Consider the following 13,679-nt stretch of genomic DNA (forward strand, 5'->3'; position numbering starts at 1 on the left):
TAGCTATTGTATGAAAGCTACTATAACACTCTTATAAGGACTTATGAACAGTATTTGATGGCTGTGAGTGAAGTGTGAGACCAAATACAAATTCACAATGATGATCAGAGACATGTCAAGTCTTTATTTTCAAATAGTTGTAAATATGAATAAGCTGTGTATAAGTTGATTCAACATTCATCTTTCTGGTGAAGTAAAGACAGAGCTGATGGAATATTAACCATTTCAAATTGCAGAAACTCTGTTTTGGTCAGATTCATTGTTAATGAAGGAATCCACGAAAAACTAGGTGTGATTTGAGACCTCATGTTTCAGGAGTTCTCAGCCAAAACAGGAAGTGTTTTATAAAAGTCCTCATGGTGGACTTTTATAAAAACCTGTCGGACCTGTCGAGGGCGGCCAGCTGAGCCGTCTGGTCTCTGAGCTGAGTCCTCGCCATGTGCAGCTCCTTGCGCAGCTCGTTGATTTCAGTAATCAGAGTTCCTTTCTCCTGCGGAGAGGAGAGGGCCACCACTGTTAGAACATCTCGTCTTCAAGAAAGAACGCACAGGAAGTAGATCTACTGAATGTGAAGAGACACCGATTGTTTCAACAGGAAGTAGAACTTCAGAGTGCAGTATTGGGTTCTATAATGTACCCTCATGATCTTGACGTAGGCTCTCGCGTGCTCCTCAGCAGATCTGGCCAGCCTCGTCCTGAGACCGTTAACGGTCTTCTCCTGGTGATCACGACCGACCGTTCTCTGAACGTCTTCGTCAGTGCTGCTTTTCTTCACCTTGGAATGTGAATCACAAGTTTCAATAAGACGGGAATTATTAAAGCATCTCTTTGTCGGCTCTAAGGGATCCACCCACTGCATGAAGCGCTCACCTCGTCAGTCTGCGGTACGTAGCGGGCGTAGATCGTCTGCACGCTCTCCTTCAGCTTCCTGGGGTCCTGGATGAAGCTGACACACTCGTGGAGGTCTGACTTGAGCCGCTGAAGATGCGTCTCCAGATCCTTCACCTGTCCGAGGAAAATATATTCACATCTATCTTCTACAGAGGCTAGTGAGGGAACACATTCTGGTGATCCATTATCTTTTGTGACACACTTTACGATGACCTTTTCTATGACACCAGTGCAGTGCCTGTTCATTGTTTCAGAATGCGCTGATTTCTCGGCCTCCAGCTTGCAGCGTTCTCGAGCCGCTAGGCGCTCTTTGACTACGGGCAGTGAAGAAGAATGTAGCTGTGACATTACCCAGCATGCAGCAGCATTATTGAAACCTGCTATGTCATAGACACAGGAGAGGAAACTATTCAGATCAGGCTCAGAATGGATGTTTTCTCACTTGCCTCTAATCTTCTGCCCGTTTGTACATGAAGAGGCTTAGTTGTTGCTAGTCTGAGTGAGATAAATGTGTTGCTGTCCCTCTGCCACTGCTCAGCAAGGAACCTGATGGAGCATCATCGATGTTGGTATTTACACGGAGCTTTTCCTGCTCTGACATGTGCTCAGGTCTCCGCCCATCAAGCATCATGGGTCACTTTGACAACCGAGTGCCCCAGAGAAACACTGTTATTTCCACTGTGAGAGTGTAAACATGTCAAATTAAACAGCGATCAGAGTTTAGTTTAATCCTCCACAGTTACATGTTGTTTAGTTCTATGAAAGGAGAGAAATATGACATCTATCAAATAGCTGTTACAGCCTTTAACACGTCGTAAAGCTGGTAAAGTAGCATGTGCAGCATGTGTGTATCCTCATGCAACCCTCATAGTGTTAGCTGTGTGCTCACTTTCAGCATCTCCTTATGCATCTCCTGATTCCTGGTCCTCAGTCTGAGCCCCAGCTCAGAGACGCTGAGCGTCAGCTGAGTGTTGCTCTTGTCCGTTAGCAGCAGCTGCTCCTCCAGCTGTACAGGAGAGAGAACAGAGCCGTCAATACTGCAGAGCAGCGCAGAGCTCCAGTCTGTCGTCTCTGATGCAGATCGGCCCGTTTCAGAGTCATTTATATCATATTATGGGATAATTAATGTGTTCATCACTTCAACGCTGCAGCTGGAAAAGGTGGATCATCATTTATGAGTTCATCATCCATCCATCCATTATCTGTAACTGCTTGTACTATTCGGGGTGGCGGGGGGGCTGGAGCTGAAGCAAACTACACACTAATATTAATATAATAATTCAACTTTTTCAGGTTGGAGCAACAGCCCCTGTCCCTGGTGACTATAGTGGTAAATGGACTGTACTTGTACATCTCTTTTCTAGTCTTCTGACCACTCAAAGCTCTTTAACACTACATGTCATCATTCAGCCATTCACACACTAATGACAGGGCCACCTGCCCATCAGGACTATCTAACATTCATACGCAGCAGGAACAGCCTGAGGGAGCAATTTGGGGTTAAGTGTCTTGCTCAAGGACACATGGACATGGACTAGAGCCGAGGATCGAACCGCCGATCCTCTGATTGAAGGCTCTACCACTGGAACACAGTCGCCTCTCAGTACTAGTGTAGTACTGAGTACTGAGAGTGCCCCAACCACCAAAAACGCTAGCAGCAGTTACCCTGCAGCCGAATGGAAGTGAATTGGGGGAAACAAGGAGGTCCAGGAGCTCCTTAACCTCCGAGTAGAGGATGAGATCAACCGACATATGACCGGGACGGTAAATGATGGTCTTTAACTTTACCATGAAAGGATACAAGTCGCTGCCCGACGCGCCCGTTATCCCACACACTAGAGGCCGCTGCTGTTGTGCCAAACGTCACCTCTTTAGTCCCTGTGATGCAGCATTATGCCGCCGCTGTTTGGTTCAGTGTGAAAAAGCAAAGCCGGCGTGACGGCGGATCTTCTTTACTGCAGAATTGTGGAAGCTCATTGTGAAAGGGGCTACGCACAGGCCCTGTTCAGACCTGATATCAAGATGCATCTTGGGTGATCCAACGACAAGTGGACAGCTCTAAGAGCAGGAGTGAATGCACCCAAGACGCACCGAGATCACGCTCAGACCAGCGTGTTCAAGAATGGGTTCAACACGCTGTTGTGTTTCACCGAGGGAGGGCCACACACACACACACACACACACACACACACACACACACACACACACACACACACACACACACCTACCTGATGGATGTGCTCCTTCTTCTCATTGATTTGATCTTGTTGAGGCTCAGTCTGTTTCTTCAACTCGCTGAACTGGAAATCGAGAACAAACTTCAACTTCTCCAGTTCCTGGTTCTTCTTCTTGGAGCTGGAGATGGTCTGATCCTGTACGTGGAAACAAAATTCAGTTTTTGTGTATGTAATGTAATATTGTCATGACTCAGAGAGGTTCAGGAGGACCCAGTGTTTCTCACCATACCAAACATACAGGTGTTGCTGTTTATCTCCCCACTGACCCAGAATCAGTCGTGTAAGTCCAAAGCATCTAGAGGGCCATGTTTCATCAACAGCACACTTTTGTATTATATCAACTCTTTGTCGTCTTTCATGTGTTTCTATTTATTGATTTCAAACTAAAATGTGATTAGAGAGATAAAAACATTCCCACTCCAAAAGATGGAACCAAACCTTTCTGCTTCAAGACAAATCACGACTAAACAAAAGCTTTTATAGAGCAAAACTATTGGCTGAATGTGAAAAACACGGAGACCTTGCTGGTAATCTCTTTGAATGAAAAACGTTGAAGCCACCTTGTCCTGGTTGGTCTTCTCGTGTCCAGAGATCTGCCGCTTCAGGTCCTCGATGTCGCTCTCCAGGGAGCGGGCCAGACCCAGCAGCCTCTGTCGCTCCTGCTTCAGCTGCTTTATATCTGTGCACCGGTCATCGACCTGTCTCTGCAGACTGTGGAACTGTGATCACACCACCGTCCACCGAAAAGGAGGAAGAAACAGAAATGTGAGGGGGATTTACTGAGATGCAATAGGAAGCAGATGAGAGGAACTGCGGCCACCTTTTGAGTCATGACACCAGTTTCTCCTTTCAGATTGGTGTTGGTCTCCTTCTCGGTGTGCAGTTTCTGCTCATAGTGGATTTGGATGTCATGGATCTTGCTCTCCTCGTCCTCCTCTACTTGCCTCATCAGCTCTTTGAACTCACGGACCTGCTGCTGTGCATCCTCCTGACACTGCACAAAAAGAAAGTGGGAGAAAAACCAAAGTGGACACAAGAACTTCCCTTCCACTCCATAAGACACTATCTGGTCCCTAAAGCTCTGACCGACCTGACCCAGGAGCTGAGTCTTCTCCTGCAGCTTGGCCTCGGAGAGCTGCGTCAGCTGCTCGAGGGATTGGATTTTGCTCTCCTCCGCAGCCCTCAGCTGCTTCTCATACTCTTCCTGCATCCTTTGACTTTCATGCTGAAGATCCTGGTTCCTCTCGTACTCCACAATCAGCTTCTGGCTGTAGGATACCTCTGTGTGTGATTGACAGACAGATTGATTGATCCTCGGAGAAACAAGGTTACACGGTCCCCCGGACACTGATCCTGTCCTCCTCTTACCTAAATCCTTCAGCTCCATTGAGTGTTTCACAGTGGCCTCTGCAGAACTCTCCTGGTGCTCGCGGGCCTGCTTGTCCATCTCTGCCTTCATGGCCTATAGGTACAGAAGATGTTATGACGGGACAATAAAGGCTCTTAAAGCCAGGGGAGGCACTTTATGTCTGCCGTCATTCCACAATAACATTTCAGCGTGTTGTAACATGAGAAAACTAGACTTCTGCATCTCCTATTAGCTCTGTTTTCAGGCTCTATGTGAGGGGAGACTTCGGCCAATCACATTGGTAACAACGGCCGACACTGCAAAGCCACCCAAACAAGGACGGACTTATCAAAGAGTCTGACAACACTGGCAAAGCACTTCAGAGATGGAGAGAAAATGTTGGTAATAATAGTTCAGCCTTCTGCTAACCATAGCCACCTGCCGCTAGCTCACAGCAGCACACGGCTACGAGTAGCAGAAAGCTAAGCTAGTAGCAACACTTTCTCTCCATCTCTGAAAGGCTTCGCCGACATGCAGCTAGCTAGAGCATCGAATAACAGTGTGTCAGGACAGGATATAACGTTATCGGGATCACAATGAGGATGGGGATGATGTTTGAGATGAATGACTAGTACTACTGGTTACTCTGGGAAGCGCATGATGCTCGTCTGATGGGAGGAGCTTAGGACAGAGAGGAGACTGGATAAGGGTTGTGTTTTCAAATTCTGCCGTTTCCAGAAACCTGCCTCCCCTGGGGTACCACATGAATTACAATATGCTGAAAGGCCATTATGGAATGTTTGCCCAAAATAAACTGCCTACTCCAGCTTTAAGTTAAACAACTGGGAGAATAGAGGGATGCAAATCCTGCAAATAGGTTGTCTATAATATATGACTTGAAAGTAATGACAAAATGTTAACAGTCATAGTAACTAAATACAGCCATGGTTGGTTTCCGGTACATGTTTTGGCCTTAAACTGTAGCGGTGTTGAGTATATCTGAAGTGGAGCTGTGTGCTAGGTGACCAGCACACCTGTAGCATTGTGTTCAGAGATTCTATTTGCTGGGTGAACTTGTCAGAAAGCTCCTTCATCTTCTCCTTGTAGTTCATGTCCTTCAGGCGGAGCTGGTACTCGTTCTCCATCTGCAGCTCGTTCAGACGCATCTTTAGCTCCAGCATGTTCTGGGTCTGCAACACACAACATGGGATTGGACACTTGTGTTGGATGTCCCAATATGTTACCAACCAATTCCTATGTGATCATTCATCATCTCAATGAGATCAACGGAGGCAAATATATCTGTGTTTTTCAAGCTCATGTTACTACTATCAATAACTGAGACATATGGAAGTAAAATGTCCGAATGCAGTCACACACACACACACACACACACACACGCACACACACACACACACACACACACACACACACACACACACACACACACACACACACACACACACACCTTCTCCTCCAGGTCTGACTTGGTGATGAGGATCTCCTCAGTGTGGATGATCTGCCTGTTGCTCTTCAGTCCTCGGCCCTCCTTGTCGATGACCTTCCACATCAACAGGCAGCCATCTTCTGACACCGTCAGCAGGAACTGATCGTCGAACGTGGTCACCATCTAAAGGGAACACCAAGTCAGCGGTCAGTTAGACAGACTTGTTATGATGGTCGACATAGGAGATCATTTCTCCCTCTCAACATATTTCAACTTTCAACAAGGTATCATCTAATGTGGATATGAGAGTCCCTCAATGTCAAACCATCATGGGAGCAGGTCAGAGGGTCATTTATGGGATGATATTCTTCTCCGGGTCCACTCTTCATCCATATGTGCCAAACACGGTCTAAATAAGTCATACACCACACTTTATCACATCTATGCTGACATTAACCAGCGTCTGCCTCACTGATGCATATGCTTTGGTCTTACCAAATCCTTCATGACTATTGGTCCTTTATTTTTAGAAACCTCTGATCCAGTTGCATGAACAGCACTCTTTGCAGTCACACCGTATGCAACGGTCCTGCTAAACATTAAAGCAGACGATGTCGCCCTTCAGGCTGGACCACAGACATCCTCTCCTCATCCCATGAGGCTTTGATCGGGATGTTCTTCAGTTTTTCATTTCATTTTAACCCCTTTTTGACCATAGAGTGAAGCAAGCTGTTGGTTTATTATATTATAAATATAGATAGATAGATAGATACATATACTTATTGTTAGCATGACAGTTTTTTTGGTATGTGTGTTAAAAAAATATTAAAAACATGTTGAAACTGTTTACAATGGGAAAAACTCCAGTAGTTTGAAGCCTGTGTGGCATGTGCAAAGTGTGCATCAACATGTGGACCCACCTTGGTGACGGGGCCGCAGTGAGCCTGGTACGTGATCCATTCCTTCTGGATCGGTAGCGGGTATTTAATGGCTCTGATGGTCCCACTGGAAGTCCCGGTGAAGACCACCCTGCCAGAGTGAGACACCGCCACAGCGGTGTGAGCTACGTCATCGGCCGGAACCTCCCTCAGGACCTGTGGAACCCATGACACACTCAATTGGGAGGGCAAACAATAACAAATTCACTTTTTCTTGAGCGGCAGTGAATATTTTATATTAGGAGCAGAGGAATGTGCAAGAAGAAGGCCTTTAACTGAATTAGTTACAGAATAACTTCCTTGTTCCTTCCTGCTTTATAGCCAGAGATACATTGTTGCAGCATTGTTGGCAAAAGATATGAAACCATACATAGAATAGGAATTATTACAATGCTGAATATAAAAATGTAAAGGTCTGAGACTTATTTGAGCCGCCAGTGATTCATTTATTACCAGAGGTTCCCAAACATTCTGGTTTGTGACTAAAAAGTGTCTCGTATCGTTCCTAAAACTCCCCTCCCACATGAAGAAGACATTAAGCTCATTGCGCTTCCACTCGTTTCCACCGATGGAAACTCAACAGAGGTACAGTGTTGCTCTCACTCACCTGACAGTCTTGGATCTCCTTCAGGGTGAGGTCCGTTCCCACGGCCAGCATTGTCCTGCAGTCTGAGGAGAAGGCCACGTCCGTGTAGCTGCAGGACTTGAGGACACTCTCAGACTCACGCTTACCCGTCTGCGTGTTCCACTCGTACACGGCACCATCCATCCCGCATGACACCAGCCGGGTGTCGTCCAGGCTCCATTCAATGCCTCGCACCTGCAAAAAAGAAACTATGTAATTGTATTTGTACATTTTGTTTCATATCTTACAGAACTCTTGACTTGTACAGAGACATTTTATTCCTTTTTTTATTGTTGGTCATATGTGTAATCTATATAATATTATATATATATAGACTTATGTTATGTGCTGTCTAGTCTGTCCTTGTCCCTAGCTGCTATTTCTATTTCTTAAGTACATTGAGGGAGATGTAAAACAAATAAAAAAACTGAATCAAATTGCGAATAAAGGCGCTTCTGATCCCCAACTCACTCGTTCCACACGCATTGATACTCTCTCCTGACCGACTCACCTTCCCGTTGTGGCCCTTCAGATTGAGGATGTTCTCAAAAGAGGTGACGGAGTAGAGGTGGATGACGTTTCCGTTGTCGGCTGCAAACATGTGGCCACCGTGGCTGAAAGCGCACTGAGGTGTGGAGAGAGAAAGTAGAACAAATACAAATAAAACGGTAAGAGTTCAAAGGTGCGTCATGTGGCTGTGATATCTGCCATTATTTAACCCACATGTAACCCACCTCTCTGCAGCAGCGCACAGTGAACTCCTTGATGGTGCGGATGTCGTCGATGAGCAGGTTCATCAGCCGGAGTTTGTCTGAAAAGCCCACCAGGATGAAGAGGCCAGTGGGATGCAGAGCCACGCTGTGCGCCTCCTCCTGGAACTCCTTGTACAGCTCCAACAACCTAGTGACGAAACACAGGGAGCATCCACGGAGAGACACAGCAGCATGTACAAACATAACACTGAACACACTTTTCCAAATCACGTTTGAATACCAATCTATATGTGTATGACGATGCCAAAGATAGTGTGGATAAATTAAGCAAATACATCACTGGTCATGAACAAAATAGCAAAGGGCTATGGTGTGATCTCATCTCTTACTTTGTTTCATAGTTCCAGATGCGGACAGAGTGGTCCAGAGAGCTGGTGGCCACCAGCGGCTTTCTAATGCAGACGGACAACCCAGTGATGGACTGAGAGTGGAAGGACTGCGACAGGAACTCAAAATGTTCCTCCTGATGGACAGAGTTACAAACAAAGGTTGATAGAGTCGACATAAGGTGTGTAAAACATGGGGGAAGAATGTGCCAAGGAAGCAATGGGAGAGGGAGAAGGGAGGAACTGGCATGAAATAAAGCCTTAACGCCTTCATAGCGGTTTTGCTTGTAATGCTTGGAATGACAACGCTAGCATGCTGATGTGAAGTAAGTGTAATGTTGACCACATTGACATTTACAGAGCCATGGCTGAAGAGAAACAAGAGAGAAGAACAGACAGCGGAGGGTAACGACTGAAGGAAAAAGTAGAGGAAGTGAAAGAAAGTCATCTGAATGACTACATCTAATTACATTGTCTGATTGGAGACTAGCTAGTCCTAGCATAGCATAAGGATTCTGGTTGTAAAATAGCCCTTCATTGAACAAAATGAAACGTCCATAGCGAAGAAAATGAAATACGACCCAGAAAGGCCGGTTTGAGTACGTCTGATGGTTAATCAGCCTCTACAAAACAGAACTGTGACATAGAGTACAATTATTCAGCTCCGAATATGATTACGGCTACAACATTTCATCTTACTGGTCTTCTTTTACCTTATCGACAACTGCCAGGTAAACTGTAGAAATGTTCACGTGAAAGAGTAACTACCAGGAATGTGGGCGTGCATGTATTGGCCAACACAGTGTCCGGTGACATCAGATTGGATTGAGGCAAACGTTTTGGTTACACTTTATATTAAGGTCCTTGTAGTAAGCGTCAGGTAATTGGCTGCCATTTACGTGGAAATGATGGAAAGTTCAAAAAAAATTAATCAAACTGTGTTAAAGGGTGTTTTTGTGCTTTACTGCTAAAACATTGTGTATATACTGTATATATATACATATATATATATATATATATATATGTATATATATATATATATTTCTTTATTCACATTCAATCAAGCTTGACAACATGTAGTGCTCATTGCACATGAGCTGTGAAAAGCAAAGTTAACTGTTAATAAGTGTATAATAAATTATCTATTATACTTAATAAGGCATTGTTCTCGCTTTGGATCCAGTAGCTTCAAAGGCATAGTTGACTGTTAATAATTGCATAGTAAAGGATTTATTAAGACACTCATAAAGCTATAATTAACGTTCTTAAGCAGTCTATAAACTGTAAACATTATTCTTATAAATGCTTATAATCTAACAATAAAGGTGTTTGTGATATCATTAACACTTATATAGTCGTATTAACACATAATACTGTTGATAAGCATCTTATAAGGACTTATAAGATGCCTATTACCTAATAAGAAACGTTTATTACAAGGACCTTAATATAAAACCTTTCCACAGTTTTTACCCTCCATGTTTTGCTCGAGCTCTCCTTTAACGCAGTGGTCTAATTAAAATGAACGATGAGGCGGTGTTTATTTTAACACAGTGTCAGTGATGGTGCAGGTAGAGGTGACTCCACCTTGTTGAGCACCACAGAGGAGAGGCTGAAGCTGTACAGCTGTCCTCTATCTGTGCTGACGGCCAGAGTCTCCTCTGCTGGACTGATGCACATGGTGTGGATCTCCTGGCATTCAGCCGAGGTCAGCTCATTGCTGCATGGGTCTGCTGGCATCTGACGGATAACAACACACACACGTGATCCTTTTGAAACTCACACAGAGTCTGCAGTACCGCCGTCACCTGCATGAACACTCACCCGTATCTCCCTGCTCCTTCTGTAGCCGTCCTCCTCGCTTTTTTCAAAGAGACAGACGGTGCCGGGACCCAAAGAGCATGCAAAGCCCTTGGAGTAGGACAGAATGGCTGTGATGCGAGGACCTTCGCCCACGTCAGCGTCTGTGATCTTCTTCATCTCCACTGGCCTGTGCAGTGAATTATGGGGAAAAAACAAGGATATTCAGCAAAAACAAACAGCTCAGTTCAACCGGATGCACCAAAACCATACGGAAAAGTTGGCTTGATTGAAATAACCAATGACCTGCTGCACCACCATTATACCCAGAATCACAGTAAAAAAAATACTGTTGATACTGTGTATACTGTTGTTTTATTGCTAGTGGGATTAAACAAAAATACATTTCCGAGCATGACATAAAAAGCTTTTTCCAGAGCTTTCAGCTACATCTCCAGGCCTTCATCAGCGGATGCAGTTTGCTAAATTGTGTTCACGTGATAGCGCTGAGCTGTTGAACTATTGTTTTATTTTGTCAATTCAAGTCTAAAGTCATCAGATTCATGAATCAAGACGTCTGACTTTAGTCCAAGCCGTGTGATTTAAATGGCCACCTCTGCTTGTTGGCAGGATGAATTCATCATTGGTGTTTCAGGATTTGTTGAGAATAAACTCAGTGTAATCTTTCTATAACACACATTTGGACTAAACTCTCATCTGTCCTATCCTTCACACTTTGTCCTATGTGACATATGAGTATATAAAACAATATGTGGCTAAGCCATGCTACCACATCATCACAGTAATGAGCTCCATCCTCTGACCTGATGTCACACTGCTCCTGCGCAGCCTCAGTAGCCACGTAGATCTCTCTCCGCAGGTTTCCCGACTCGAACACCAGCAGCCTGCCCGCGTCCGTTCCGGCGATCACCCGCTCCTCCGTCACCCAGGCGTGACACAGGAAGTTGACGGCCTCCACCTTCGCGGTGCGGCTCTGCTTCAGCGCTCCCTCTGAGTAGCGCAGCAGCTTGAAGACACCGGAGCCGCTCACGCAGAGCCGCGTGTTGTCGTGAGGGCTGAAGCTGACCTGGTGGGGGCATCACATGAAACGCTAACAACGGGTGCAGAGCACGCGCGCCTGCAATGCACGAGAGCTGTGGCTGCCTCCGGACGACTCACCTGGGTGACAGAGTTGATGGAGTTGCCGGTCTTCACCGTTGCCAAAACTTTCTGTTTTTCCCACAGCCAGAAGACCAGCGTCCCGTCCGGGCCGCCCGTTTGGCCTATCAGGTACTTGGAATCGGGGGAGAAAGCCACGCACACGAACTCTTGCACGAGCACGTCCCCGGCGGTCAGAACCTTCCTCTTCCTGCCCTGCTCGTGCTGCAGGTCGAACACGGTGACGGTGGCATTCCCGCCACACTCCGCCACCGCCAGGTAACGCCGGTTGGCGCTGATGGCCAGCGCGCGCATGCCCTGGCTGTTCTCCGAGCCTGGAGAGACGACGGAAACGGGACGACAAACAACAAGCATTAGAAAAATAAATGGAATTTCAGAAGAATATAATGCCACATTAACTATTTAACCTAAACAGGCTGACGGGAACAACATTAGCGAGGTGCTTTAATTATTCTAAATCACTTAACAAGCTGTAACGTACCTGGAATGAACCGCTGACATCTCTGGACGGTGTTGAAGCACACGCAGCTGTTTCCACCGGGGAAAACGACCGTTTGCTCATCGACGAAACATAAGTTGTTCCTCACACCTGTCCGCAGACCGAAGATGAAATGAGACTGTGCAACAACAGTGGCCATTTTTACAGTTCAGTTTAAAACGTTTTTTCAGACTTTAAAATGACTCTCCACCAACATACATGCATTTAGTTTTAGCACTAGCTAACTATAGCCAGAATGAAGCTCACGCGACTGACTAAAACAGCTGGTATGGGTGATTAGAGTCCCGTCGCTAGGCAACCCAAGATGTCCCGCGAGGACTTAAATATTCGTTTAAATAACCCTCTCTTATGTTTTGCTCGTCTCTCCATCCACCATTTCATACAGACATTGTAATTAACCCCTCCGTTTCTTTATATTTTCCTGGACATTATAATTAACAGGCAAACTGTTGTTTTCCTACTTTCTGATGTCCGCTTCTTTCTTAATGACGTCTCGCGGGATTTTGGGGGCGTTGCCTAGCGACGCAACGCAACTCAACAGCATGAGTGTTGAAGGGCTGAGTTGTCTCGTGGTGGAATGTAAGGTGACCTGCTCCAGCTCTGTAGGCCCGTTCCAGTTCTGAGTTACTTGGTATACTTTACTCTGATAGTAAAAATACTGATAGTGATCGATAGTGATGAAAGTGATCGAACATTTAGGAGCCTGATACATGCATGTGGATCAGTTTGTTTGAGTTGGCAGCAGAAGGAGTTAGAAGTTTACTTTTTACAGGTGTGAATATAAAAAAATCACAGCAATCCAGATTGTGAAAGTTAAAGGCTTTAATGGCACGATTCTATAACACAAGTGAGTGGTTTCATGTTTCAGAGCGAGTGATGCTGCACTATACAGAGAAACCAGCATAGGGGCCGTTTATCTTTTCTTATTGTTTGTGTGAATACAACTTGTTGTATGCGGGTTCCTCTGGGTTTCCCCCTGGGGACAATAAAGTCCATCTAAACTGTACATTTGTTCTGTGATCAGCCAAACAAACTGGCCTAAAAAAAAAAGAAGACATTATTGCAATTATTTGACCAGTCAAATGAATACAGCCCATTTAGAAGTCCCGAATATGCAGGCTGACCGACACCAAAACTAATGATGCATTCAGGCAATCGTTATCCCCTCCTATGAAAAAAAGTTACAACTTCAGCACCAGGGAGTTGCCTTTGAAGGACAGTCAAACTAGTGGTGACTTAGTTTACAGTACCAGGTTAAAGTTCAACCTCAACACAAATCATGGACCAGAAAGTGTAGCAGGTTAATGTTAATGCAAACATACTGTATCCATACCATCCACGGAAAACTCCGGTTTTCCGAGGATATGGTCGAACGCTTTGGAAGAAGGAGTACGTGGACCTTTAGTTAAGTGTTTTGTCAAACAAACAAAAAGTCAGTATTTACATGTTGTAGGGATTTTTCATTGGTCCAGGTCCTGTTATAGCTCTGACAGATCAGTACCTGAATGCAAATACCTGGTAGATACTAAATGGCTGCTGTTTCCCAACATTGCTGATGCAATGAATGCACCTTCACACATCACTAAGCACACACCAATAGAGTCCTCCATATTGGG

General features: G+C 45.3%; 1 protein-coding gene across 1 annotated transcript; it reads right to left on the reverse strand.

The window, feature by feature from the left end:
• Window positions 1-367: 367 nt before the first annotated feature.
• On the reverse strand, window positions 368-12,202 carry cfap57 (cilia and flagella associated protein 57). Its single transcript, XM_076096727.1, has 21 exons — window positions 12,046-12,202; window positions 11,565-11,878; window positions 11,222-11,472; window positions 10,410-10,575; window positions 10,173-10,325; window positions 8,589-8,722; window positions 8,221-8,386; window positions 7,998-8,111; window positions 7,469-7,681; window positions 6,844-7,017; window positions 5,945-6,106; window positions 5,511-5,666; window positions 4,497-4,590; window positions 4,219-4,409; window positions 3,949-4,122; window positions 3,689-3,847; window positions 3,120-3,263; window positions 1,781-1,897; window positions 871-1,005; window positions 638-775; window positions 368-490 (listed from the first exon to the last, which is right to left on the reverse strand). The coding sequence occupies exons 1-21, from the start codon at window positions 12,200-12,202 to the stop codon at window positions 368-370; spliced, it is 3,435 nt and encodes a 1,144-aa protein (XP_075952842.1).
• Window positions 12,203-13,679: the final 1,477 nt, after the last annotated feature.

Source organism: Anarhichas minor, unplaced genomic scaffold (genome assembly GCF_050575085.1).
Source record: "Anarhichas minor isolate MPS153535 unplaced genomic scaffold, ASM5057508v1 ptg000023l, whole genome shotgun sequence".
NCBI lineage: Eukaryota > Metazoa > Chordata > Actinopteri > Perciformes > Anarhichadidae > Anarhichas > Anarhichas minor.